The sequence below is a fragment of the Mauremys mutica genome, chromosome 8 (genome assembly GCF_020497125.1).
Source record: "Mauremys mutica isolate MM-2020 ecotype Southern chromosome 8, ASM2049712v1, whole genome shotgun sequence".
Classification (NCBI taxonomy): Eukaryota; Metazoa; Chordata; order Testudines; family Geoemydidae; genus Mauremys; species Mauremys mutica.
This window is the reverse complement of record NC_059079.1, coordinates 96,089,939-96,116,320: the sequence shown is the minus strand read 5'-3', so window position 1 is coordinate 96,116,320 and position 26,382 is coordinate 96,089,939. Positions and strand designations below refer to the sequence as shown.

General features: G+C 45.4%; 1 protein-coding gene across 1 annotated transcript in view; it reads right to left on the bottom strand.

The window, feature by feature from the left end:
• SEPTIN8 (septin 8) overlaps nt 1-26,382 on the bottom strand; it is a 61,229-nt gene that overhangs the window by 5,521 nt on the left and 29,326 nt on the right. Inside the window, exons 3-9 of the mRNA XM_045026515.1 lie at nt 20,385-20,580; nt 18,709-18,895; nt 7,036-7,197; nt 4,459-4,555; nt 3,074-3,242; nt 2,685-2,817; nt 740-930 (exon numbers count right to left, since the gene is read on the bottom strand). Of these exons, the coding sequence (XP_044882450.1) occupies nt 740-930; nt 2,685-2,817; nt 3,074-3,242; nt 4,459-4,555; nt 7,036-7,197; nt 18,709-18,895; nt 20,385-20,580 (1,135 nt within the window). The remainder of the gene's footprint in view (nt 1-739; nt 931-2,684; nt 2,818-3,073; nt 3,243-4,458; nt 4,556-7,035; nt 7,198-18,708; nt 18,896-20,384; nt 20,581-26,382) is intronic.

The window sequence follows — 26,382 nt, the reverse complement described above, 5'->3', positions numbered from 1 at the left end:
TACCAGCAGGAGAGAAAAAAAACTTTTTGTAGTGGTAATCAAAATGGTCCATTTGCAGCAGTTAACAATAAGTTGTGAGGAACGGGGACGGGCGGGGGGAGGGGGAAATAAACACGGGGAAATAGTTTTACTTTGTGTAATGACCCATCCACTCCCAGTCTTTATTCAAGCCTAATTTAATGGTGTCCATTTTGCAAATTAATTCCGATTCAGCAGTCTCTCATTGGAGTCTGTTTTTGAAGTTTTTTTGTTGTAATATTGCGACTTTTAGGCCTGTAATCGAACGACCAGGGAGATTGAAGTGTTCTCCAACTGTTTTTTGAATGTTATAATTCTTGACGTCTGATTTGTGTCCATTTATTCTTTTACATAGAGACGTATGTCTTATGCTCAAATAAATTTGTTAGTCTCTAAGGTGCCACAAGTACTCCTGTTCTTTTTGCGGATACAGACTAACACGGCTGCTGCTCTGAAACCTCTCATTCTTAACAGGCATGAAAAGGGACAGGTCCATTTCCTCTCCACTCCCCCAGGCTTCTATAGGGGGTAGATATAACCGGACCCTTTCAGGAGGATTGGAAGGATGCTGGCTTAAGATTTAAAATCCCCTTTTATTTACTAGCTTTACAGCTTCCTTCGTGTGGTGTTTTATTGTGTTTGTTTCTGTCTCAAACGACCACGCTGTTGAAAGAATAAAATGTTTTGAATGGCTGGAAAAGGTTCAAGTTAAACTGCTTACTTTTTCTTGTCTTTATCCTTCTTCAGTGGCTGCTGCGAAGTAGCTTGCAAGGACTGAGACTGCAGGGTTTCAACTGCTAGTTTCCGCCTGTTGAAGGCATTCATCTCCTCCTCCAGCTCCCTCCTCTTCTCCTCCACCTTCCTCTTCTCTTCCTGATGTATCCTCTTTAAATGCTCAAACTTTTCGTGTAGCTGGTAGAAGACAGACTCCATGAGCATTGCCTCCCCGACCGTCTGCTGGGCTACTGCCCCAGGCCCCACTTCTCCCCAAGGAGCAGCAATCACAGGCTCTTGCTGCTGTGCAGAGTCCCACTGAGGTCACAGAGCTTCACCGCAGGACTGAGGGGCTGAAATTGCTGCTCTCTCTGCAAGACAGGAGCCTAAACTACCTGCTCTTTGCATATTACTAGCCTTTGTATGTAAAGTGCAAGTCATGACAAACTCAACATCGTCTCAATCTCTCTCTAGCTCAGGGCTAGGCAACCTATGGCACCGGTGCCGAAGGCAGCACGTGAGCTGATTTCCAGTGACACTCACACTGCCTGGGTCCTGGCCACCGGTCCGGGGGGGATCTGCATTTTAATTTAATTTTAAATGAAGCTTCTTAAACATTTTAAAAGCCTTATTTACTTTACATACAACAACAGTTTAGTTATATATTATAGACTTCTAGAAAGAGACCTTCTAAAAAGGTTAAAATGTATGACTGGCACGCGAAACCTTAAATCAGAGTGAATAAATGAAGACTCGGCACAGCACTTCTGAAAGGTTGCCGACCCCTGCTCTAGCTGCTCATTCTAATGTAGAACAGCAAGAGGGGAAGGAGGTCTTAGGGTCAGGGCACTGGATTAGGACTCAAGAGATCATGATTCAGCTCCCAGCTTTATCACAGGCTTCCTCGGGGATCTCAGTCATGATAGTACGTGCCTGATTTTCACAGCCCCCGTTGGTACCAACCGGAGTTGTGGGTGCCCAGCTCCTCTGAGAAGCCTTAATTTTCAGAAGCATCAAAGTGGCTTAGGAGCCTATGACCTCACTGAGACTTATGCAATTATTCCCATTGTACAGAATGGGGAGGAGGGAGGCACAGAGAATAACATTTCCAGAAGAATCTGAGCCCCCGCTGACATTCAATGGGACTTACGCTTTTAAGTCACTTAGGGTATGTCTACACAGCATTTTGGAGTGAGCCCCTGCAGCCTGGGTCAACAGGCTCCGGCTAGCCGCGCTTGCACTAGTGTTCTAAAAATAGTTGTCTAGACAGCACTATGCAGCTGCAGCTTGAGCTGGAGCTTGGGCAATGATACTACTCCAGCAGTTCTCAAAGATTTCTATTGGTGACCCCTTTCACACAGCAAGCCTCTGAGTGCGACCCCCCTTATAAATCAAAACCACATTTGTCACTACTGAACACTATTATAAACACTGGAGGTGAAGCGGGGTTTGCGGGTAGAGGCTGAAAGCTCAGGACCCTCACATCATAACTTCGTGACTCCCTGAGCGACCCCCAGTTTGAGACTCTCTGGCCTACTCCCTAAGTTTCAGAGCCTGAGCATCCACTCACTTCTGCTTGCTCCAAAATGCTGTGTGGACATAATCTTAGGTAGTTTTCAAAATGTCATCCTCCGTGCCTCCCTCTCTGATCTGTACAGGGAGAATAATTCCCTACCATGCCAGGCTACTGCAGGGAGAAATTCATTAATGTTTGTGGTGTCCAGATCCCACGGCGATGGGGCCCACGTGAGCATCTAGCTAGATACCACTGCGTATATTTGAGACCCAGAGCCACCCTCGGGTGCTGGGATATGCTACTTGGGGAGACTGTTACGTTACTCTGCTCACTGTGTTCAGCTCACAGCTTTCACGTGCTCACACTTCATCCACGTCTGGACCTCAGAGCTGAACGTGTGGCTTGGGCTCAACTCGCAGGTCTCTGATATACCCACCTCTCTTTCCTTCTCTTTCAGTTCTGATTCAGTCTCCTTGACTTTGTTCACAAACATTTGCCTCATTTCTTCCTCTTTCTTCTGCAGTTCACCAAGGAACTCTTTTCTTTTGGTCTCATAGGTTTCTTGAAGGCTGGATAAAAAGCAAACGAGACACTACGGTATTATTCAATAGTGACTAGCAAGGCTATGCCCATCTAAATTGCTTGAAGGCAGAGGGGACAGAGAAGAGAAAAATATCTCAATCAGCAGAGAGGTTCAAAATCTATGTTAGCAGGTCTCAGTCTAGTGGCCTGATGTTGCAAGCTCTCTGCCCAAGAGGATTCCAGCTGATGGAAGGTTTGCAGGATCACTACTGGAAATGGATTGGGAAGATAAGGGTCACTCACCTGAATGGCTGGCTGTCAGGATCTGTGTCCTTGAACCCCATCTCCTCCAGCTTGCACCGTCTGTACAGCTCATAGTGGCGGGTGTGAGTCTGTTCCCGAAGATCTTCCATGTTGACTCGAATCAGCATTTCTCGCAGTTTCACAAAGTCACAATGGCTTTCATTCTCGACTGATTAAACAGAAGGGAAGAAATTCAGCAAACACCGGGTGAGGGGGGTGGAGGGGCGGGGAGGATTGCAAGGATACGGGCAGGACAGATTAACCCCAGCGAGATCCTCTCTCAGGGAATGTGTACCTCTGGTGCAATGAGCGAAGCTTTCCAACAGGAGAGCATTGCAGAAGCAGGGCCTTTCCGTTTCAGAAGCATCTGCCTAGGCAGGAGACTGCTCTTTACCAGGGTTCAAGGTTCTAGGGCTAGGACAGCATTTCCAAGAGCAAAGGTCATGAGCACAAAAGGAACTAATGGCGGACCTATGAGAGGAGCTATGGGACTTGGTGCCTTCCATACACTGCTGGCCATGGCCATGGGTGTCATAAAAGGATGATGGGGCATGTGCACAAAGGTGGGTGGGAGTGGTTCTGTCACCAGGACTCTGCCCCACTCAAGGAAAAGAGGAAATAAAATCCAGGAAAAATACATTTCCCTTCAACCCGGTTCTATGTGCCGTTCTGAGCTGTTACTTCGACGGCATGGGGCTCAGGTGAAAGACCCTGCCCAGACTGCACCGCACGCGTTCTGAGAGGGGCTCCGAAAGGAGGAGCAGCACTCGAGGGAGGGCACTTGTACTGCACTAATCATCCCAGCACAGAGTGATGCACCTGAACAAGCTAGGGAGGCTTAAGTCCCCCACCTAGACATTCAGCACAGAGCTACCATTGCTGGGAGGGTCACTGGAAGAGAGAGAGAAGCAGAAAGACCCTCAGGAGCAGCTGAAGTTCCCACCCTGCTCTGAGAAGAGTTCCCACACACTGTATAAAGCCAACCCTCCTTCCAAGGCTTGAGTTGCATTGGTTATAACAGCTCATCATAAACTTCAGTGTAAGCTTTCACCCTAAAATTGGCTGCTCCTAGGGTTTTCCCTGCTGGAACCTCTCTGATCCAGAGCTTAGCTCTCTCTGTTCATAACCTGCTCCAGCCTGGTTTGAGCAAAGGGAATGCACCTGCCGGTATGACCCAGCCGTAACCACACTGCACCTTCAGGCACCTGATAACTTGATTCAACAAAGGAGCCATGAATGGTGATACAGAGTCCTCGGGTCTCTTGCCCTGGCACCCACACACTGACATGGTGGTAGAAAAAAGATGTGCAGGAGAGAGCATGAGTACACACACACGCCGAGAGGCTTCACAGCTCTGAAATGTGCCATGCTGTTGACTTCCTTACCTTGCACCACCCCCCATGGGTACTGCCGAGCTCTCACCAGCTTGTTTCCAACTTTCACCTCCTCTGTGCTGCCAACAACGGCAAAGGGCAGATGAGCCTGAAACAGAATCAGCCCAGGGATTCAGTGCACACGCTAGAATCTCTCACAGGCATCAGTCTTACAAAGCGACCATGAGCTGCTTCTAGCCAGGCACAAAATCTGCTTCAAAATCATTTATCTCAAGCACAGAATCTTCGTTACTCAGCGTGAAAATCTCCACTCTGAAACGGTATAGGGCACCCTGCGTACCCAACACCTGCTTGCCATGGAGCTGTGCAGTGCGGCTTGGAGCCAGAGCATGGCACAACAGGTTCAGGTACCGGCTTTGGCACTGAGTCAGTTAGAGAGAGATTTTGTTAATGCCCTGGACAGTTACTTCCAAACTACAGCTGTTCCCAACACATAAAGCATCACTGGCTTCCACAGCCAGCAAGTAGAGGCCCCTCCCTGCCGGATTGTTCTTATTGCTGTAGCATCCCCAGTGTGCTAAGCCCTGTCCGCACACAGAGGGTGGGACAATGCCTTCTTTGAAGAACATACACACAAAGACATTTGTTAGTGGTGATTTGCACAGCAGCTCACATGAAGGCACAGGATGGGGCGTTTGCAGGACACATCACATGCTGGTTTAGTTATTAGAGACATAGTTATTAGAGACATGGTGTCCAAGAGTGAGAGCGGGGGGAGAATCACAACACGTTTAGGGAACGTGGCATCAAGACGACGTCGTCAGCTTTGTAAGTGCAGTAAAGGAGGGCATTGGTTGAGAACACAGTGTTCGTTGGACACAGCCCTTACATAGAGAGCTACAGGCACTGTCAGTCGCTCTGTCCCATCCCAAGGCAAATATCAATTAGAGAACATGTGTTACATTCTCACTACTCTCCTCACATCACTGCTTCTCTCTTCTGTCATGGCACTAATGCTGGAGGTTGGAAAGTCACGCTGCAATAAGTGTTATGGCAATTACCAGTACAGAATGACCACCCAGCCACACACTAAGCACCAGACAGCTGATCTTCCCCAAACACCAGCACATGCAGAGTTTTACTGTTATAGATACAAGACTGGTCCGATTACCTGCTGGTCAGCCGGCAAAGCTCTCAATAATCAATGGGAGCTTTGCTGGAACAAGGAGCACAGAAAACACTAGGAGGTAGGTAGGTATTATAGTGGTAACCAGATGTGGGTAGGTATTATGCTCCCTGTTACAGCCAGTATCCAGAGTTCACCACACTGTTAAACGTACTGCAATCTTGTTCTGCTTCCCAGGGATTTCAATGGGGAGAGGTTAACAGAGGTCCTTAATTAATAGGAGGAAGTAGACTCAAAAGTAGAACCCATGGGGAAATGTTCCCTCTTCCTCTCACCATGAACAATTTTAACAAAAGCAAAAGAATTTTCATTTTCAACTTTTTTCTGCATTTTTCAGTTTCCCCTCCCCCCCCAAAAAAAAACCAGCAACCAAAACCAGCCAATGGGGCAAACGTTTTTTGTTTATATTGCAAAATTTTGCCCAAATTTTTCAGTTTTTGGTTGCCAGAACACACCCCCACCCCATTTCCATATTTGTGGGGGGGTTTTTTGGTGAGAGACAAAAACATTTAATCAAAAATGGAAATTTACTGTGGAAAAAGCCAATTTTAGTTTTAAAAAACCCCAGACACCCTACTTCAGATGAAAAATGTCAACCAACTCTACTCAAAAGCACAATTCAGATTCCAGATAGCCCAGTTCATGGAAATAAGCAAGACTCACACTCACTTAAACCAGGGCTGAATTTGGCCTTAAAAAAACCCAACAACACAGCAGAGTACAATCATCCCTATTTTTATTTTAAGTTGGGCTCAATCTATTTGGCTTCCTTGGCTTAGGAGACTCTAAACTAGAGCTGGTTGAAATTCTTCATTCAAAGCTTCCCCTCCCCGCCATGACAAATGACCTTTTTTAAAAAAAGAAAGACGAACAATTCTGGCGCAAAGATTCCTGTTTCAAAATCTATTAAGTCTTCAACAAAAAATTAAAACTAAAAAACTTTTCAGTTTTTCTCCTCTCCCTCCAACTCTTCTCCATTTTCTCCTTTTTTCATTTTGCTTCTGAAAAAGGATGGGGAAAAACCCCAAACGTCAAAAGCTGAACACTTTTCTGTTTTCTCATCCCTAAAGTCAGAAAATTTCTAATTTTTTCTAAACATTTAAAAAACAAAAATTTTTTTGCAAAAAACGTATTACGACTTGCTGCAAACCCAGCCTTGAAATATCAGCATGCAATCTATTTTAGAGCAGAACATGGCCTCTCATAAGAACTGTATGAGATAAGTAACAGTCACACTTTAATTAAATTCCTGTACAGTGAGGTTGAAAGGCACAAACTCTCTTTAGCAATAGCCGTAGGCCTCTGTCAGATGCACTGCTCATCTTTAAAACACATCTAGTATCCACACAACCCCCTTGAGGACCCACTTTAAAATGCGTCATTGTCCAGCAGTTTCCTTTGTTACAATATTCAGAGGAAAGGCAATAAGCAGCATTACTCACATTCATTACGGAGTTGATCTCTGCGACAGTTTCGTCATCCGTGGGGAACTGATAGATCTGCACTCCGTTACTGACCAGCTCGCTCATTATTTTTATCTTAAACTTGTGCAGCTCGCTCTTGGAAATGGTGTCTGCTTTGGCGATGATGGGGATAATATTCACCTACAACGGGAGTAGGGGAGAAACCAGGGGAACCATTATAGGGCAGATCTGGGAGCAGCAGCCAATCATTGTCCCTGGCTGAGCAGCATTGATGGGTTTAGAGCCGCTATGGCACGGACCCTCTTAGAATAGCTGCGCCACCTGGACGGCCCCTTTAAATCTCTTAATATCCCACACATGTTACAAGACAGGTAGCAGCACTAGTACAGCTAAGCACTGGATGGTGTAGGATGCCACCATATAACTACGTTTTCTGCAACAGTAACTCCTGGAGAAGCTAAAGGACAAATGCCCTGTGATTAATGTGGACAACGAGTAGATCAAACTTTCTGTAACACACAAAAAAAATCAGCCAAGATGTTATCTTCAGAGATTCTTTTCCTGCTTTTAGCCTCAGCCCAGCGAGCACTGGGACAAGACTTCGGTAGTTCGCTAGTTCCTGTAGGTGCAGCCATGATCAATAAAGCTCATACTTTTGTGCTTCACTATTGTCTTGTTTAGGCCATTTCATCCCTGAAATGTTACGGATAGTGTGAAATGAGACAGCGTGATTCAGTGGGGGAAGAGGAGAGACTTGCTGTCAGAATCTTTGCAGCAATTTATTTTAACGCTTGTTAAAACTCCCCTTGAGTGCCACACTATGTGTGTGTCCTGCAGATTAAGTGAGCGACTGGGAAATGACACCCAGCTGTGAAGTGCCCGTGTTCTTACTCTTGGCATTACTTAACAGTGTTTTCACATCAGCAGCTCAGACCCAAAACAAACACTGTACAGTTATCTCCCTCCGGGTTCTGCAAAGCCATTTCCCACAGCTACACTAACCTCCACAGGGAGAGAAAGTCATTCACATTCACTGCGTAGCCCAGTCTAGCAAAACCTAGGGCCGTTTTGACATTTCTCAGGCAGGAAGCCATTTCACTATCATCTAACACTGTGCAGAGCTGGGAAGCCTGGTACGCAAGGCAGTGTTGGAGTTAGGGTGGAAAGTCCTCTCTTGTCCTCCCTCTGGAGGGTTGGTGAAGGAGAATGCACGACGGGGGAAGAAGGGGAGTCTTGGGGGAAGTGAGGAAACAGGCTTTGCTTTCTCTCTGGGGGACCTGGCACAAGGAAAGGCAGCAAGTTGTGAATGATTTGTGATGTCTGGGGCTTTTATAGGCCACTCTTGGATGTGCTGTGTGTCTGATACTATACCACACGGAGTCTGAAGGCAGCTGGAATCATGGGGGTAGGGAAAAATCAGTTTACAGATCTGTCTGGGTCCTCTGGGATACAGGAGGTGGCAGCTGATGGTGGTGAATAGCAAGTGCTTCCTGGGGAGCAGGACCCTTTTCAGCAAGTGCTTTTAAATAATTTCCCTCTGCCCAGAAAAGTTACAAACGACCACTGAAAAATTCTGTACTGGTTCCACACTCCAAACAGGGAAACCCCAGACTCCAGACAAATTAAGGGAAAGTCTGATCTGTCACCTAATGTTTTTCTACTTCTCGTATTTTTGACCTGCAGAGGTTGGAATTCAAAACTGTGGCTTGGTCTGTCTATTGACACCCATTAAAATAAACAAAGCTGCTCTCCCAGCTCTGAATCTCTTTGTAACTCGCTAGGTGGCTTTCCCCAGCTTTCATGCCATCCCCGGCTTAGCTCTCTGGTAGAAGGGAGACCACTTATTGGATTAAAAAAAGTGACCCAATTCCCTAGCTGCCCCATCATGATATTTTCCCATATTAGGTTTTTGTCAGTGACATTTCTACTCATGAAAGTAAACAAACAAACAGCTGGACTTTGGCAAATTCTTCTGCCCAGCTCCTATGACATACCTCAGTCCTGTCCTATGAGATCTTTGCAACTCAGTCCCAAGCTTCTCCTGACTAGAACTAGAGGTTAGGCAGGACAGTCCAGTGATTAGGCTGATGAACCTGATTCTCCCAAGCCCCAGGTTAATTCTCTGCTCTACTACAGATTTCCTGCATGATCCCAGGAAAGTCACTTAGGGCTTGTCTACACTAAGGCCAGGTCAACACTAAATACTTAGGTTGATCCAGCTACGTCACTCAAGAATATGACGTAGTTAAGCCAAACTAAACCCCAGTGCAGACAGCGCTAGGTTGGTGGAAGAATTCTCTTGGGGAGATGGATTAACTATAGCAACAGCAGAACCTGTTCCTGAAGCAGCACTTCTAGCGAAGACATAGCTGCAGGAAAGTTAATCCGAGTTAACTGCCAAGGTGGGTTAGTTAAACCACATTAAGCCCTTGTGGGGACACACTGATTCAGAATTAGAGTGCCTTTAGTTCAACTGAGCTTAATTCATTTCCAAAGGTTTAACTAATCCACTTTAAATTCATACCATTAGTTAATAAAGATTAACTTTCCTGAGTGTCCTTGTATAGACATGCCCTTATTCTTTTTGTGCCTCAGAGCCTCATCTATAAAATGGGAGAATAGCACTTCCCCACTTCGCAGCAGTGTTGAAAAGGATAAACATATCATTCAGAAACTATGGCAACAGAGGCCATATAAGTACCTACGACAGACAGACACCTGGAAAGCAGCCTGTCTGTCTTGTTCCAGTTGCCAGGGGCCAAATGTCCCTCTTGTGAAAAACACCAACATCACAATGGGCTATCTTGTTAACCATCTGAGCAGAGACAGAAAGGACTGAGTAGACCCAGAACTCCCAGTGCTGGTCTCTCCAGGTCTGGTATAAGGCCCATTTACCTGTGTGGAAGAAAGAATGACCTTGGGAGGAAAGCCCAGGACAGACTGTATGCGGTGTTGCACCCTCCAGCATTTCCGGGAGTTTGTGCTGACAATTCAGCAGGGCTTGTGCTTTTAGAAACATTGTTTAGTCATTCCATTTTTGGACAAATTAATCATCCTGTTTCCCAACATACCCTCTTCTCAACAACCCAAATCCTCCAGAGAAAGGATCAGAACCTGGGACTCTCTCTGACAATATGTCCCATAGCAGCTAATGAAGGATTAGAACATTGAAACCCAAAACAGGGATCAATTTGGCTCAATTGTCTTTATTAGTATTAAATAGTATAATCTGACCACGCAGTTAGGTCCTCCTTCTTAGCATTAGCTAAGCTCAGCCTTCTACCTATAACAATGCAGGAGGCAAAGGGCCCCATACAGTTTGGTATGCCCTTCCAGTGGGGATGAGGAAGCAGAGATTGTGTTAACAGCTGTTTCCCCTGGTATTTTCCTGGGCCCCTGCATTGCTCAGATAAAGTGCAGGCCAAGGCTCCTAGGATTTGGTTCTAATCCCCGCTGATCAGATTCTGTTTGCCTTGAAAAGGCAAATCAAGAAGAATCCTCTGCTCCACAATTTGAGATCCAAGAGGCTTTTTAAATAGATGATACGTCCAACAATCAGCAGCCAATACAAATATGAATGCCAGCAATTAGCTAACAGCAAAAAATAATGGTGCTTCAGTTGAATTAGTCTTGGATTATTCCAACTTTTCCTGACACCTGGCAAAAATATTAACAGCTGTCTAAAAAAAAAAAAAAAAAGACTGCATCAGGAAGGTATCAGAAAGCGTCCTGTTACAATGATTATGTCACCTCCTTCAAACCGGGTTTCACTTTCCAAGAACTTGTCAACTAACGATCTATACGGGAGGCCTGGATGAAAAGCCGGAGGTAACCCCCGCACACACACTCTCCCTATCCCCATTCCTCTCTGTCTACTACTCCCTTCCTCTACTCTTTTCCCTCCCGACTTTGATTTCCTTCATTTTATTATTTTTTTGTTTTGATATGTGTCATAAGAACCCCTGTCCCGGGACTATTGCTGTTAATGCACAGAAGAATCCATGACTGTGTAAAATATCTTGGTCTTTTCTGATGGATTTCCTTTTGAACTTGCTTTATATGTTGGCTTCTAGAATTTGTTTGGTTTGTTGTACAAAAAAAAAAAATTGAAAAAAAGTCTAATAAATCAAAAACAACAACAAAACAAATGGGGTTTCAAGTGCTGTTGAGCTTGATCCACCCACCAATGTACATCATTCCTCTTACAATGGCCTTCGTGTATCTACTTGCAGCGTGAAGGACACAGCCCCAATCGACTGATATATAGTTTAGCGAGGAGTCAGAGCCAAAGTCTCATCTCACTCCTGACTACGTTTATAAAGCCAGCACAAGCCCATCTCAACAAAGCGAACACGGCTGAAACAGAAAGAGGTTTATCCTTCCACTACCTGAGTAGACCCTAACAACACAACACTAATAATGCTTTGCACGTACACAGGGTTTTCATTCAAGGATTCCACAGTCATTTATGAACAATAATTGAGCCTCATAGAACCTATATGGGGTAGTTAAATGTTATCCCCATTTTAAAGACAGAGAAACTGAGGCACAGGAGTTTACCATCTGGTTTTCAGCTCCCAACAAAATCGATGGGTGCTCAGCACCTCGGTAAAATCAGGTTACAAGTGTCTGAAGTCAATGGCCTAGCTGGGAATAGGATCCAAGGGTCCCTGTGTTCTCACGCTGGTGCTCTAACCTCTGCACAGTCTGTGAGAAGGAGTGATTATATGTAAGGGCAGCGCTTACTGATTCGTTCTGCTCAAATCCCTACTTGCCAGGCCTCTGAAGTAAAGCTTTCTGAGATCTAATGGTAATCCCCTTCGTGATGTGATCCAGGTATTCACTGTGTATTCAGAATTCCTCAAAAGGATGCAGCCTTCACTCAGATATCATTGGCTCATTCTACAATGTTAAAGCTTTGGAATAAAAGGGCTATAAAGCACTCCATTTAGAAACCTTGCAATGGGGGAAAGCCCTTGGTCAAATAGGATCCCAGAGTGAAGCAGAAATTGTCGCCTCTCTCCTCGCCCCCAACAAAAAAAGGGAGGTGAATATTCTTCTCCAGCTTCAATGGCATCTCACCTTATTCTGTACCCTGGAGGTCACCCAAATGATCCCGTTCACTTTGCCCTTCCACAGCACTGGGTTGCTCCAGTGTAATAAAACCAAGGCCTAGGAGGCCATAAAGTATAGTACTGAATAAGCAGCAGTAAACTACCAGGACACCAAACAGAGCTGGCTAGTGAGGGTTGCTTCAAACACATTCTGCAGAGAGCAAAACCCTGCACCTTTGAATTTAGTTTTCATTAAAGTGCCATTGCACTCTGAAAAAGGACTGTGGAAAACTGCACCTTCTTACTCCTCCGTTCTGTAAATCAATACAAATTAATATGTTTTAATTTTTACTTCTTTTCACACTCCTGTTAGCACCATAGAGTTAACACAGCTGGATTCTATTTTAGCTTGTGCACCATCAATCAAACTGTTCCCCGAGTTCCAGTTACACCTGTGGATCCTCACTGACAGCGATGGAGTGGTACAGGTGTCACTGAAAGCAGAGTCTGGGAATGCACAGAAACAATTAAGAGCATAAATTGGCCTGCAGAACCTCTCTGACTGGTGATGACATGCAAGTAGTAAAAAGTCCATCTGGGATCTCTGAACTCAGGTAGGGCAAGCAGTTAGCTTTATCTTGTAAATGGAGCACGCTGATTGGGAAATCATGGAGAGATGATAAACATGGAGCCCCAGGATGCCAGTTTTACAGAGTCACTTTCTAGGGCAGAACGGCCCACAGGGAGATGATTTGTTTTTAAAGTTCTTTTCTTATTTCTCTACTCGCACCAAGGGAAAAGCTAGACACATTACAATTCAAATATGCCTCTTCTTGTTTAACAGACATCCAGTCATCTATTATTTACCTAAAATCCAGCTTTGAAGATGTTTCTGGCTGCCTGGAAGTAATTAGATACAGCAGACAACAGCTGGCCGTGAGCTCAGCTGCAGAACAAATGCGGTATTACGGCATGATGGAAGACTTCACGCAAAAAAGCCTTAGCCCTAGAGGAATCTTGAAAATTCAGTACTTAGAGCAAGACACGTTATTAAAATCAACATAGGGAATCAAAACTGTATATCCAAGACCTGACCTCAGCCTGCTAATATGGTACAGCAGAGGTATAATAATCAGATTCCTACCAAAAAACCCAAGCCCCTTGCTAAACAAGTCTTAGAACTCAAGCCAACGTAGGAACCAACCCGTATGAGAGGGAGGATGGTGGTCTAGTGGGTAAGGGGCAGGACTGGGACTCAGTAGACCTGAGCTTTGATTCCTAGCTCTGCCATAGACTTCTGACCTTGAACTTGACCCTCAGAAGATCTCACTGACGTCAACACCTGTTGTGATTAAACCCTTTGGCAAAACTTTTATTGTTCAGGGGTGTTAAAAAAAAAAAAAAAAAAAAAACACACACACCCCCGAATGACAAAAGTTTTACCAACAAAAAGCACTGGTGTGAACGGCACTTTGGCAGCAGGAGCGCTCTCCAGCCGACAAAGCTGCTGCCGCTCGTTGGGGGTGGAATTTTTTTTGTCGGCAGGAGAGTTCTCTCCTGCCGACAAACAGCAGCTACGCTGCGCGCCCAGAGCCGTGTTGCTCAAAGCTGCATAGTGTACACATCACCTTAGTCTTTCTGATTCCTCAACTGCAAAAGGGGGATGACAATATTTACCAGCCTACCAGGAAAGTGTTGAGAGGTTAAATTAATGAAAGCTTGTGTAAAGCGCTTTGGGATCCTGGGATGGAAGGTGGTGGTGAAATGCAAAATATCTATACAGGCCTGGATTCAACAGAAGAAAGATCACCAGTCTCCCCTTTCCTAGTCGTCTAAAGACACTGCATAGGGTCTAGGTAATCATTCCATGCAATACAATCACTATCTGAAGGCTTCGGGAGGGGATGCAATGTCAGTGTGGTTTAGCCAAGTGGCTTAGCCAACTTGAAAAAAATGCTTCTCATATATGCCCAATTACAAATGATTAATTTTGGTATGATCCTAGCAGAAGCAGGGGAATGATCCCGCTATAATTTTTCCTGGTTTCTATACTACCCCCACTGGAATCCCCGGCCCAACTCCCTTTACCCAGATGCCTGCCTGACCACGAGGACTCCTCTTTCTCTCTCCCATGCAGCAGGGTCCTTTTAATCCCAATAAGGCTGGACCCAGGATCTGCGGGGGCTTAACCCCCCGTTTCATCATGGGAAATTCAGGACAGAGCCTAGGGTAGCTCCACTCTGGAGTACTCTCTCCGCACTGTCCACTTCTCTGCCCAGTGATCACTACTATTGAGTTTTAACCACATACAATTTATTAAACAGCAATTGTAAACAAATAAGGACCTGCCTACGTGGCCAGCTGGCCGACTTGGGAGGGACGGCCTCTTCCCATTGGCCCTGGGGACCTGTCAGTCCCAGGATTCTGACTCCTCTTTGGCCCTTCCCCTTTCTCCTGGTATTAGGAGAGGGCCAACAAAAAAAAGCACTACGTTTCAGTAAGGGGCCAACAGCCCCTTACACAAGGGCCAATTAAAAAAAAGGCAGCAGGGGATGTTAAGGGAAGGGAATGCAGGAGGAAAGGAATATAAAAGCTTGGTGGGACCACCACCGCCACGAAGAATGCCAGGGAAATCACACATGGGCATTCTTGCAAACATACTTTAGAGAACACGTAATGCTGGCATCACACCAGGAGGCAGAGTTTATTAGGGGAAAGTTTTCAGATGCCCTGTGATGTTAATGTAACAGCAACTCCGGGGTGCTGGAACAATTTGTATAGCCGGGGTGCTGAGAACCATTGAACCAAACCATAAGCCCTGTATATGATGGAAACCACTTCAAGCCAGCGGGTACAGCAGCACCCCCAGCACCCCTCATTCCAGCACCTATGCAGCAACTACAGTTACAAACAAGGCGATCACAAGGTGGAAGCCAGTAAGCGGTGCCAAATAAAATGGAGCCAGCTGCTGGAGCTAGTGTGGGACACAGACATCTGCAATCTTCTTCCAGTAAATGTTTACCATTAAGGAAAGTGCATCAGAGCCACCTTTGGACAGAGGTTGGGTTGGAGAGTGGACCTTAAAAGTGATTCAGAGGGTCCCTGGTTACTGCAGAGTCCATGCTCTAGTTTACTCCTGCGCAATGCAGAATTTTGCAGAAATTAATGTGCACACAGAATTTCCTCTCCCGCCCCTCAATGAAATGGACTGCAGAGATGTTGGCTGCCAGTAGGGACCGCTGGACCCAGCAGAGCCCAGCTTGCGAATAGAACACCCTGAAGGAAGGAGGCAGCACATGTAGGAAACTCCGTGCAAGCCCGGGGCACAGCATCAGGCTGTTTCTCCCTCTGGATCCCTGTGTCTGGGGTGGAGGGGGCCATGGCTGGCCTGAGGGGGAAGGGGGGGGAGTGTCCGGGCCAGGGAGGGCTCCATTCAAGGTAAAGTGACCGCTGCAATCATAGGACAAAAAAGGGCGGTTAGTGGGTTACAGATTGTTGTAATAAGCCATGTGTAATAATCCAGTGTTTATCTGTTCAGGCCATGATTTTTAGTGTCTAGCACAATTATGAATTTCAGCTCCTGGGCTCATCTTTTGAAAGTGTTGTGCAGGTTTCCTTTGAAGATGAGGACTGGTAGGATTTAGAGCGATTGCTTTGTGAAAAGTTGTTCACCCACAGGTGCAAGGGTGGGTTTTGTGTGTCTCTTTTATCATTTTCCTATGTGAGTACATTTGAGAGCGTAGTGACTGTCTGGTTTCACCCACATAGTTGTTACTGGGGCATTTAGTGCACTGGATGAGGTATGCCACATGTTGTGATAAGTGTGTGTAAGACCCATGGATCTTAAAAAGTGTCTTGTGGGGGGTGTTGATCACTGTAGCAGCAGAGACATGTTTGCATGGTTTGTATCTGTTGTTCTGGCACGGTCTGGTGCTGCTTTGAGTTGGTGAGTCGGTCTGTGGGGAGCTTGCTTCTGATGATGCTTTGGAAAGGTTGGGGGGGGGGTATTTGAAGACCAGAAGTGGGGGTTCAGGAAAGATTTCTTTCAGGACAAAGTCCCCAGCAAGTATGGATTGTAGTTTGATGATACCCCATGTAGATTTCACTGTGGGGTGACAGGGGTGTGGTGTGCTGTGCTGTCCAGGGGCGGCTCGAGACATTTTGCCGCCCCAAGCACGGAGGGTCCGCTGGTCCCGCGGCTTCGGCGGACCTCTCGCAGGCATGCCTGTGGGAGGTCCGCCGAAGCCGCGGGACCAGTGGCCCCTCCGCAGGCATGCCTGTGGTAGGTCCACCGAAGCCGCGGGACCAGTGGCCCCTCCACAGGCATGCCTGTGGGAGGTCCGCCGAAGCCGCGGGACCAGTGGCCCCTCCACAGGCACGCCTGTGGGAGGTCCGCCGAAGCCGCGGGACCAGTGGCCCCTCCACAGGCACGCCTGTGGGAGGTCCACCGAAGCCGCGGGACCAGTGGCCCCTCCACAGGCAAGCCGCCGAAGGCACCCTGCCTGCCGCCCTAGCGGCGACCGGCAGAGCGCCCCCCGCAGCTTGCCGCCCCAGGCATGCGCTTGGAGTGCTGGTGCCTGGAGCCGCCCCTGGTGCTGTCAGAGGGGGGGTTATTTCTATACTGAAGCAGGTTGTCTCATGGTATTTGGGTGGCCCGTTTCAGGATGCGAACTACTTCTCTGGTGAAGTGTCCCTCTTTGGTGAAAGCAGTTTCGCATGTGAAGGCGTATATCCTGGACTTTCTCCTTGGATCATATTCTGTGGTATCTGAGTGTTTGGCTGTAAATAACAGATTTCTTGGTGTGTTTGGGGTGGTTACTGGATCTATGAAGGTACGTGCGGTGATCTATGGGTTTCTTGTATACGGTTGTCTGTTGGGTTCCATTATTAAAGCTGATTACGGTGTCCAGGAAGTTGATGATTGTGTGGGAGTGTTCCAGAGAGTGTTTAAAGGAGGGGGTGGAAGTTGTTGAAGTTCTGGTGGAAATCTATGAAAGTGTTTAAGTCGTCTGTCCAGATGACGAAAACATCATCAATGGATCTCAGGTATATCTCTGGTTTTGTGATATATTTGTCCAGAAATTCTTCTTCAAGGTGGCCCATGAGGAGGTTGGCATTCTAGTACCCACGGTTGTTGCCATGATTCGGATAAAGCATTTGTTGCTATTATGGATGAGGATGAAATGGATGAGTTTGACGATGTGTTTGGGGTGGATCTCTGAGGGTTGTCTATTGTCTTGTAGATATTTGAGGCAAGCAGCTATTGTGAGGGATGTTAGTGTTTAGCAAAATGACATCCATGGTGGCGAGGATGGTGTTCTGAGGGAGGTTGTTAATGTAGCAGAGTTTATGGAGGAAGTCAGTTGTGTTCTGAAGGTCCAATAAAAGATATTACTTCACCCACCTTGTCACTCTAATATCCTGGGACCGACACTACAACTACACTGCATACAGGTAGCTATAGACATTTAGCTAGTGATGGAGAAAAAGGGCTGGCATCCTAAGTGTTAAATATTCTTCAAGACAAGGAAATCACTTTTATTAAAAAAGCAAGATGAAGAAGACATCAATGACCTTTCGAGCCTGCCTCCAACTCCCTCACAGCATGCTGACCAAGTAGAAAGTGTGTCAAGAAGCCTACTTTAAGCTGCATGAATGTCATGTAACAAATCACATGACCAGTTGCCACCTAAAGGAGTGACTGCTTGAGTACCTATGTAACAAAATATAGATGTAACCACTAGCTAGACTATAAACAGACCTACTTTTTAGGATTCCTATGATCTTGCTAGGTTATTGCCCTGGCTATACTTTGAGAAGGCAACATGATACAGTAGTTAGACCATTGAGACACGTAGGTTCTGTTCCTGCCTCTGATTTGTTGTTTGATCTAGAGCAAGTCACTTATCCTCTTTGACTTACTTTTCCAATGTGAATATAGGGACAACAATTCTAAAGTGCAGCTGTGGTAAGTTAAGTCCATATGTAAAAACATTTTTCATCAACAACTGCTTCATCTGTATATCCAAGGGCAAAATCTATTACCTTTAGCAAGAAGTCTCCATTTTTACTGCTTTTTGCCCGTTATCACTACTGATAGGACAATGCGGGTAGCACTGCAGTTCCTACAACACAGCTGTGGGACAGCGAGCTGGAACCTATACTGACTTGCATGTCAGCAAACCTCCTCTCTCCCCCCTTCCCCCAAAAACAATAGTTAACTAAGTTTCAGCTGGAGACTCCCTTGTTTTCCACAAGAGATGATGAGCCAGAAACAGCCCAGCTTGACTTTCAGATCCCAAGCAAAGTTATTACAATGATGGGTGCTGCAGAAAAACTTGAGAGAAACTGTTTTCAAATAAATGTCTAGTTTTTCTTGCAAAAAGAGCAAATTTTATATGGACGCCACTGAGAAGAAATGAACACAGAACCCCATGAAACCATCTATATGAAGTCACAGGCAGATCTGTGCTTTAACCAACCTAGCTCACAGAGCTGTTACGAGAATTCATCAGTTGATGTCTGTGAAGTGGTTTGAGACCCATGTATGGAAGATGCTATGCATTAATATTGCTTTACATCTAACAGAAAGCATACATTACTTTTGAAGAGTGGATGCTTGCCTTAAACGCCTTACCTTGCTATCCAGCTTCTTCATCGTTACCAGATCTAAGGATTTGAGTGAGTGCCCAGTTGGAGTGATGAAGTAAAGGCAGACGTGGATTCTTGTGTCATGATAATTAAAAAGAGAACGACGGATTTTCAGCTCTTCTTGCAAGTAGTTTTCAAACTGCGTGTCAATGTAATCAACTACTGGCCTGTAACTAAAAACAGATACCATTAGCAACCAGAATGCTGAAGTTTAAATGAAGTTGACAGTTTAAAGTTATCATGTATTCTCTCAGGCCTATTGTTTAAAAACCATTTACAAAGAGACACAAAATTTTTTAGCCTTCCACTGGCAACATGCAGAATGTTACGTTCACACGCGCAACTTCTAATCAAAAGGCATATGGTATTTTCAGAGGCTCTGTTGCAGCACAAAAGGGATTAATGCTGGTGGAACTGAAATATGGAAAGCAGACAACTTCCATACATCAAGCTTTGACCAGATTTCAGGTGTAAAGTATCTCGATATAGTAGCATAGCAACACAAAGAGGAGAATCCAAGAATCCTGAAGAGCCTTTACCGCTGGATAGCCATGGCAGATTATAACTACTTTGAAAGGAGGCCAATTGAAATTATTGCAAGACGTCTTACAGGGACTTAGACTCATAGACTTTAAGGCAAGAAGGGACCATCATGATCATCTTGTCTGACCTCCTGCAAAGGTCACTTGATCCAAACAAGATGCACGAGCAGTTAAATGGGAGTGGGTGGGAGGAACCAATATCACAAACTGATCATTGTCATCATGAACAATTCCAACTATTCCACAGTTGGTTTGGTTTTTTAACTAGATTTGTAAGAGTTTACAGGTTAGCTAACCAAGCCATCTGAAAGGGAAGAAACTATTATTCCCTGTTAAAGACAATGGGACGAAACCTGAGATGTGCTGAGCATCTGCAATTCCTATTGACTTCAAAAGGAGCTGCAGATGGTCAGCATCCCTCAGAATTTGGCTCAGTGAGTTTTTGAGTGAGTTAACTAGATCTCTGATTTAAGACCCAGTTCTGTAGGTTCCCCACTAATCCAGTATCTTTCTGACTCATGATGTGAGTGAGCTCCCCTGGGTAATATGTTTTGGATGGATGGAGTGATAACACAACAAACCTCTCACCGTCACTAATAAAAGGACAGATTCTGCACCCAACGGGACTCCTCACAGAGTAGAAGACTACTCAGCCTGAGTAAGGGTGGCAGAATCTGTCCCAACGCTACAAAAGAAGAAGAGGTTTATGGCTTCTTCAACAAGCCTGGAGGGAAGAATTGCTCCTCAGCAGGTCTCCTAAGAGAGCCACGTGTGTCTTTTGGTGTGTCTTTCACTGAATTAAGCAAACAAGTCAGCAGGATTACACTGGATTCTTTAAGACAACTCACAACACGTTACAATTTTCAGTGCCTCACTAACCTCACCCTCTCTGCTTAGCCAAACTCCCTCTAGCATTCTCCCATACTTATTACAGCAGCTCATCCCTGCTCTCTTCAGTCTAACGCAGCCATAATAAAGAGTCCTCATAATCCAAATGGGAAAATTGGGTGCCCAGGAACAGAGGCTCTGTCTGTAACATTGCAGGGAGAATCGCATATAGCTACATGTTAGAACACTAGAGGCTGGTGCAGAAATGGCGACTAGATGGCATGTGACCTGCCTTTCATCTTTATTTATCTGGTCTCCAAACCCCACTGCATCCACGATTGTCAGTTTCAGGTGCACGTTGCTCTCCTGCAGGTCATAGGTACGCGGTCGTAAACGAACTGCATTCTCATAGTGACTGGCCTCCTCCGTCTCAAAGGTGGTATTGAAAAGTGTGTTCATTAGTGTGGATTTCCCGATGCCTGTTTCACCTAGGAAGGAAGGGTCACCAGTTCATTGCAGAGTGGAATTCGTAAAGGGACTTCAGAGTAAATTAATTATAGAGCAGAACAAAAATTAAACTGTGAGAGGTTACTGCAACTCCCCCAAGTTCCGAGAGGTATAATCATTGTGATGTTCCTACTGCCCTATTCCTAAAGGCCTCTGATTCTTAATCTTATTTAGCACGTTGCTTCTGCATCACTGTTCATCCAAAGATCTCAAAGCACATGCAAACTAAATCAAACCAAACGTAACCAGAACCCTCTCCTGCCTCCAACCCAAATTTAGAGCCCAAAATGATGAAAGTTAGGGAGAACACAACACAACTTACAGAACATTCAGTTCTGATTGATTCTTCAACTCAAATGCTTTTGTTGACAAGTTACAGTGTACTTGGCTCAATTTTTGCACACCTTTTAGGACGTACTCACAAAGCAATAGCTCCAGGTACTTAAAACAGTTAACAATGCAAGTCAGTGCAGTGTGATCTACGTTCCGTGGATCTGTGGCAGAACTACATGAAATGTCTGCTTAAGTCTTCGGATTCTCTTTTTCTCATAGTGAGATTTTTCGTGTGTGTTTTAGCAGTGCCCAATGTATTTGGCTTTCGGCTTCCTTTGTTTGGCCTTGTCACTTGTCTCTCTTTGGGGATTTGCACAAGCGGGGCAGGCGTGTTCTCCCTCTGTGAGACAAAAAACTATTTCCATCCACCCAGGAGTTCAGATTTTGACCATTTATGAATCAGAGGAATATGTAATTTTTTTTTTTTTAGCAGACAGGGCAAAATCCCTCCTTCGAGTAACAGCATGTGAGTCCCAAGTGGTGAATCTGGCCCAGAATGTGGGAGGAAGAGGCCAGGATTGAGAATCTGCAGTGGTCAGAGCAACCTCAGTTGCTTTTATTTAGTCCTGTGCTGCCTGTTTGTCAATGGGCACTTCCTGAGCGTGCCTGTGGGAATGGAGAGTTTGTGAGTGCGCACAATCAGCTAAGCGACTGTCTTGCCAAGTGCATGCCTAACTCCCCGACCTACATGTGCATGCAGTGAGCATGTGCACAGAAGGCGCCCTGGAGCTCAGGCTTCTATGGGTACATCCTCATTCAATGGAGGTATAATTTCCAACTCGGGTAGACATACACATGCTAGCTTTCATCCAGCTAACATGCTAAAAATAGAAGCATAGCCATGGTGGCACAAGTGGCAGGACAGGCCAGACGCCCCGAGGACAACCCTGCCTGGGACCCTAGGTACTCACTTAGGCCACTAGCCCCTCCTCCCTCAACAGCTACAGTTCTATTTTTAGCACACTAGCTCGATCAAAGCTAGTGTGTGTATGGCTACCAGAGCTGAAATTTACGCCTGAAGCTCAAGTGCAGACATACCCTAAGTATGAAAACCAGGCCTGTTAGTACTAGAGATGGTTTCTGGTCATTTTACATTAGTAAATGCTGCTAGCTAAGTATTAAGAAATCTTACTATACCACTGTTCTACAAACCCTTTCTTTAAATCTCCAATCAAAGCCAGATCAACCTAACAAATGCCCAGAGGCTTTAAAACTGCTTGTTCCTCAACTATACTCTTAATCCTTTCATCCCCAATGTGCCATTAATAAGGGTCAAAAGTTCATAGGGCTCCCACTGCACAGAAACCCACAGCCCCCTTCCCTTCACAGAAGTGGACCTGCTAAGTCAGCTTAACCTGTCAGCCAACACATCTGTTCCTCTGTTGTGCATGGCTGGCCTATGGCTGCAGGTCTGCCCTTGCCCAGCCCAGACTGCATATGAGACAGCTGGTCCTCATGGCCCCTCTGCCTGCTCTGCTCTCCTAGCAGCTGCTGCGCCCCATCGAGCCATCTCGAGGGTGAAGATTAGAGGCACCATGAGTTCTTCATCAGGGGTGTGATGAACAAAAGTGTGGGTGTGAGCATGACGTGCTGGAAAACGCTCCATTCTGATGCACAGGGTATCAGTACGTGCTGATCAGCAGGCAAATGCATGCAGCATTGAAACAAGGAAAAAGGGAAACACTTCTTGGGTGTTTTATTTATTGAGAACCCAATGCAAATCCCATTCAAAAGGCTTAAAACACTCCTTAGATCTGGCTTGGTATAAATAAATCTTCCAAAATATTCCTAGGCTGCATGTTACAGAGAGCAGGAAATGGTGCTGCATGGCGCAAGAGTGGCTGCGAGGCCACACATCAAGCAGAACCAGCCAAGTTGGAATCACAAGGAGATAAGCATAAGAAAAGTTGCCTCAGGTGCCAATCTGAAGCCACCCAGGCAAACTTCTGAAGGAGAGATGAGCTGCTCAAAGGCAAAGAGGGGCTGGAATGTTTTGAAATATAGTTAACAAAAGCCTCAGCTGGCTGGGAAGATCTGGTGATAGAATTCGGAGAGGATGGAACACCTAAGCTGAAGAGATGGGTTCCTCCTATAGATCTCCTGATGTACAGAGCTTACTTAGTCATTTTCCCCTCCCCCAACATTGCATTATTGCCCTTAGTCACATGCTCCAATCCACATCAGCATGGTTTGCGGCAAAGGTAAAGCAAGACTAACAGACGTTTGTTTGGGGCTGGGGGTGGAGGTAGTTAAACCAGTCTCACATATTTTGGTCTTGCAGGCCACATACCAAGTGCCATATTGCTGTACAGTCTTGGCAGAGCATTACCCAGGAGCAAGGCAGCAGGGATTCGTTGGTTTAGCATCATTCCCCTCTCCTAATGCATCATCTGTGCAGGAAGAGCTAAAAGAAATCTTTGCCAAGTTGAATAATTTAGACAAGCAGAGGGATGGAATGTGGAGTCAAATGGGGACACCAGAGACAGGCTCAGTGGGAAGAAGACTACAAAACTAAGAAAATTAATAAAGGAAAGTTGAGGGTCTCTCCCAGGCCAGCTTCCCCGGGTGAATAATGATCACATGCATTGCCCACACACCAAGACAAACTGTACAAGACAGAATGGATAAACCATACTGCTACATTTTCGGCATTGACGGGCCACCATTTTAACTTTACTAGACATGCCCCTTCCTGGCCATCGTCTTTTGGAACTGATAGAGAGTCTAAGGTGCACCAATCATCTGAGCTGAACCGACATGGTTATGGGAGAATGGGATAACTGGCAAGCTGCTAGGCTACACAAGTACCAAAGCCTGATACTAGGTTTTTATTTTAGACATAGCAGGTTCTGGAACCCTTCTGCTCCCACCTTGGAGAACAAATATTGCGTGGAATATTTGTACTGTAGATAGAATGGTGGAGAGCCAAATACTGGATCCCCCAACAATGGCAAAATGCCATGCAAAGGAGACAAAAAACAAACTGATGATCCAAGCCCATGTGGCAGAGAAGTCATTTGGAAAGCTCAGGGCTGGCCTATCCAAAGTCTGTCAGGAAGCACTGACTTTCTCCCAGCATTCTCCTGTCCAGGTTGGGTCAGGACTGGGAGGAAGAATTTGTAATGGCAGTCAACAGCTGTAACTGGGTTCTTCTCCCTTTTCCAGGGAACTATAGGAAATCTGATGATCTCTCCCACTGTTTCATAGATTTAAAGGCCAGAAGGAGCCATTGAATCATCTAGTCTGACCTCTTCCCCCCTCAAAAAAATAAATGTGGCGATTACAAATGCACGGTCTTCTGCTGCTGACACACTGCTTTTGAAGAATGACATTATAAAGCCCAGGGTAACATCCTTGCTTAACGTTAAACTCTGGGTACAAGCAATGCTGCTTACTTGGGGTTTGGATATTGGGGGGGGGGGGGAAGGGTGTAGGTAGCGAGTTCCTAAAGGGATGAGGATTGGAATAAAGGAAGTATTCCACTGCCCACTCTATGTAATGCTGTATCCAGTCTGGGCAGGAAGAGATCTTGGAACACATTTCAGATATTGAAAATATCACTTCCCCTGCCTTGATCACTGGTCCAGAGCCAGTGCTGGGAAGAATTCTCTGCCCCCAAAAGCACTTCAACTGTTATTGCAGGTTGCAGTACTTTAAGCCTAAAACAAAAGCATGCCAAGCAAACAAACAAACAAAAATCATCTGCAAGCCAGCACCCCAGGCATCACCAGAAAGGACTGGCTTCAAGCGTCTGTGTGGCATCAGCTACTAGAATCATGCACAAATTGAAAGGGAAAAAGCAAAATTATTATGAGATTATTGTAAGATCTGTTCTCTAGCAACCAGCCAGCATGTTTAGAGATAAATGTTTTATGCTGAAGGCAAACAGGAAATTCCATCTTTCTCTGGGGATAGAAATGGACTCAATTCAAAACCCTGGATTCACCCACCCCCAAATTCTGCCGAAGTTCCAATCTGGACCCATCTCAGCAATAAAGCATTACTATTTCTAGCTGTAGCGATAGTGATTCTTAAGCCTGCTACCAGCCACTTCATTTCCCCATCCTCAAATCCGTATGTCTAAGGCCCTACCAAATTCACGGTCCATTTTGTTCAATTTCACGGTCATAGGATTTAAAAACATCATGAATGTTATTATTTCAGATATTTAAATGTGAAATTTCACGGTGTTGTCATTGTAGGGGTCCTGACCCAAGAAGGAGTTGGGGGGGGTCATAAGTTATTGTAGGGGGTTGCGGTATTGCTACACTTATTTCTGCTCTGCTGCTAGCAGAGGCACTGCCTTCAGAGCTGGGCAGCTGGAGAGTGGTGGCTGTTGGCCGGGAGCACAGCTCTGAAGGCAGAAGCAATGGTGGCATGGTATGGTATTGCCACCCGTACTTCTGTGCTGCTGCTGGTGGAGTGCTGCCTTCAGAGCTGGGTGCCTGGCCAACAGCTGCCAGCTGCCCAGCTCTGAAGGCAGCACAGAAGTAAGGGTGGCAATACCATGACTCCCCTAAAATAACCTTGTGACTCCTCACCCCTTTTTGGGTCAGGACCCCCAGTTTGAAAAACACCGGTCTCCCCCCAGTGAAATCTGTATGGTATAGGGTAAAAGACCAGATTTCACAGTGGGATACCAGATTTCACAGTTCATGACACATTTTTCATGGCCATGAATTTGGTAGGGCCCTACATATAACCCACAGCAGCTCAGGTACAGAAGCTAATTCTGTTTGTCCTCCCATCATGATCTGACTGCAGTAAAACAACCCATGCATAGGGATGGGCAGGAAATGTTGTTGTTTTTTTTCATCTTTTGAACATTTTTGAGAATTTGAAAGATCTTCCTGTCCCAAATTTGGTTGAAAGGTCAAAGTATCAAAAACTTTTGTAGACCAACAATCCAAAAAAAAATCCCCAAAAGCAAAACCCCAGTTTTGGCCAATTGAAACATTTTGTTTTGATTTTTTAAAAAATATTTCATTTCAATTTCAACCACTTTAAAAAATCTAATTAGCTTAAATTTCAAAACAAAAGGTTGCTTTGAACCGGAAAACTGGAATTTTTCATTTGAAAAAAATGTTGACATTTTTGGAACTTTTGAAAAAAAAAAAAGTGTTTTTTGAGTTGAAAAATTCATCAAAACCTTTCCCACAAAAAGTTGCAGGTTAGATGAACTGGCATTTATTGACCAAAAAGTTTAATAAGAAATACAATTATTATTAATAATTATAAATAAAAATAATAATCCCTGCCCAGCTCTATATATGTGGAATATTTCAATAGAAAAAAAAACCACTTCAACTATCTTTATGCAGAGGAACATGGTTTCCCTCATAAAACAATAAAACACGACATTATGTTAATGGCAGACTGGACTTCTGAGTGCTATTGCAATGGCTGGCACCTTGGCCAACACACTCGGGACTGAATTAGGGATTTCCAGA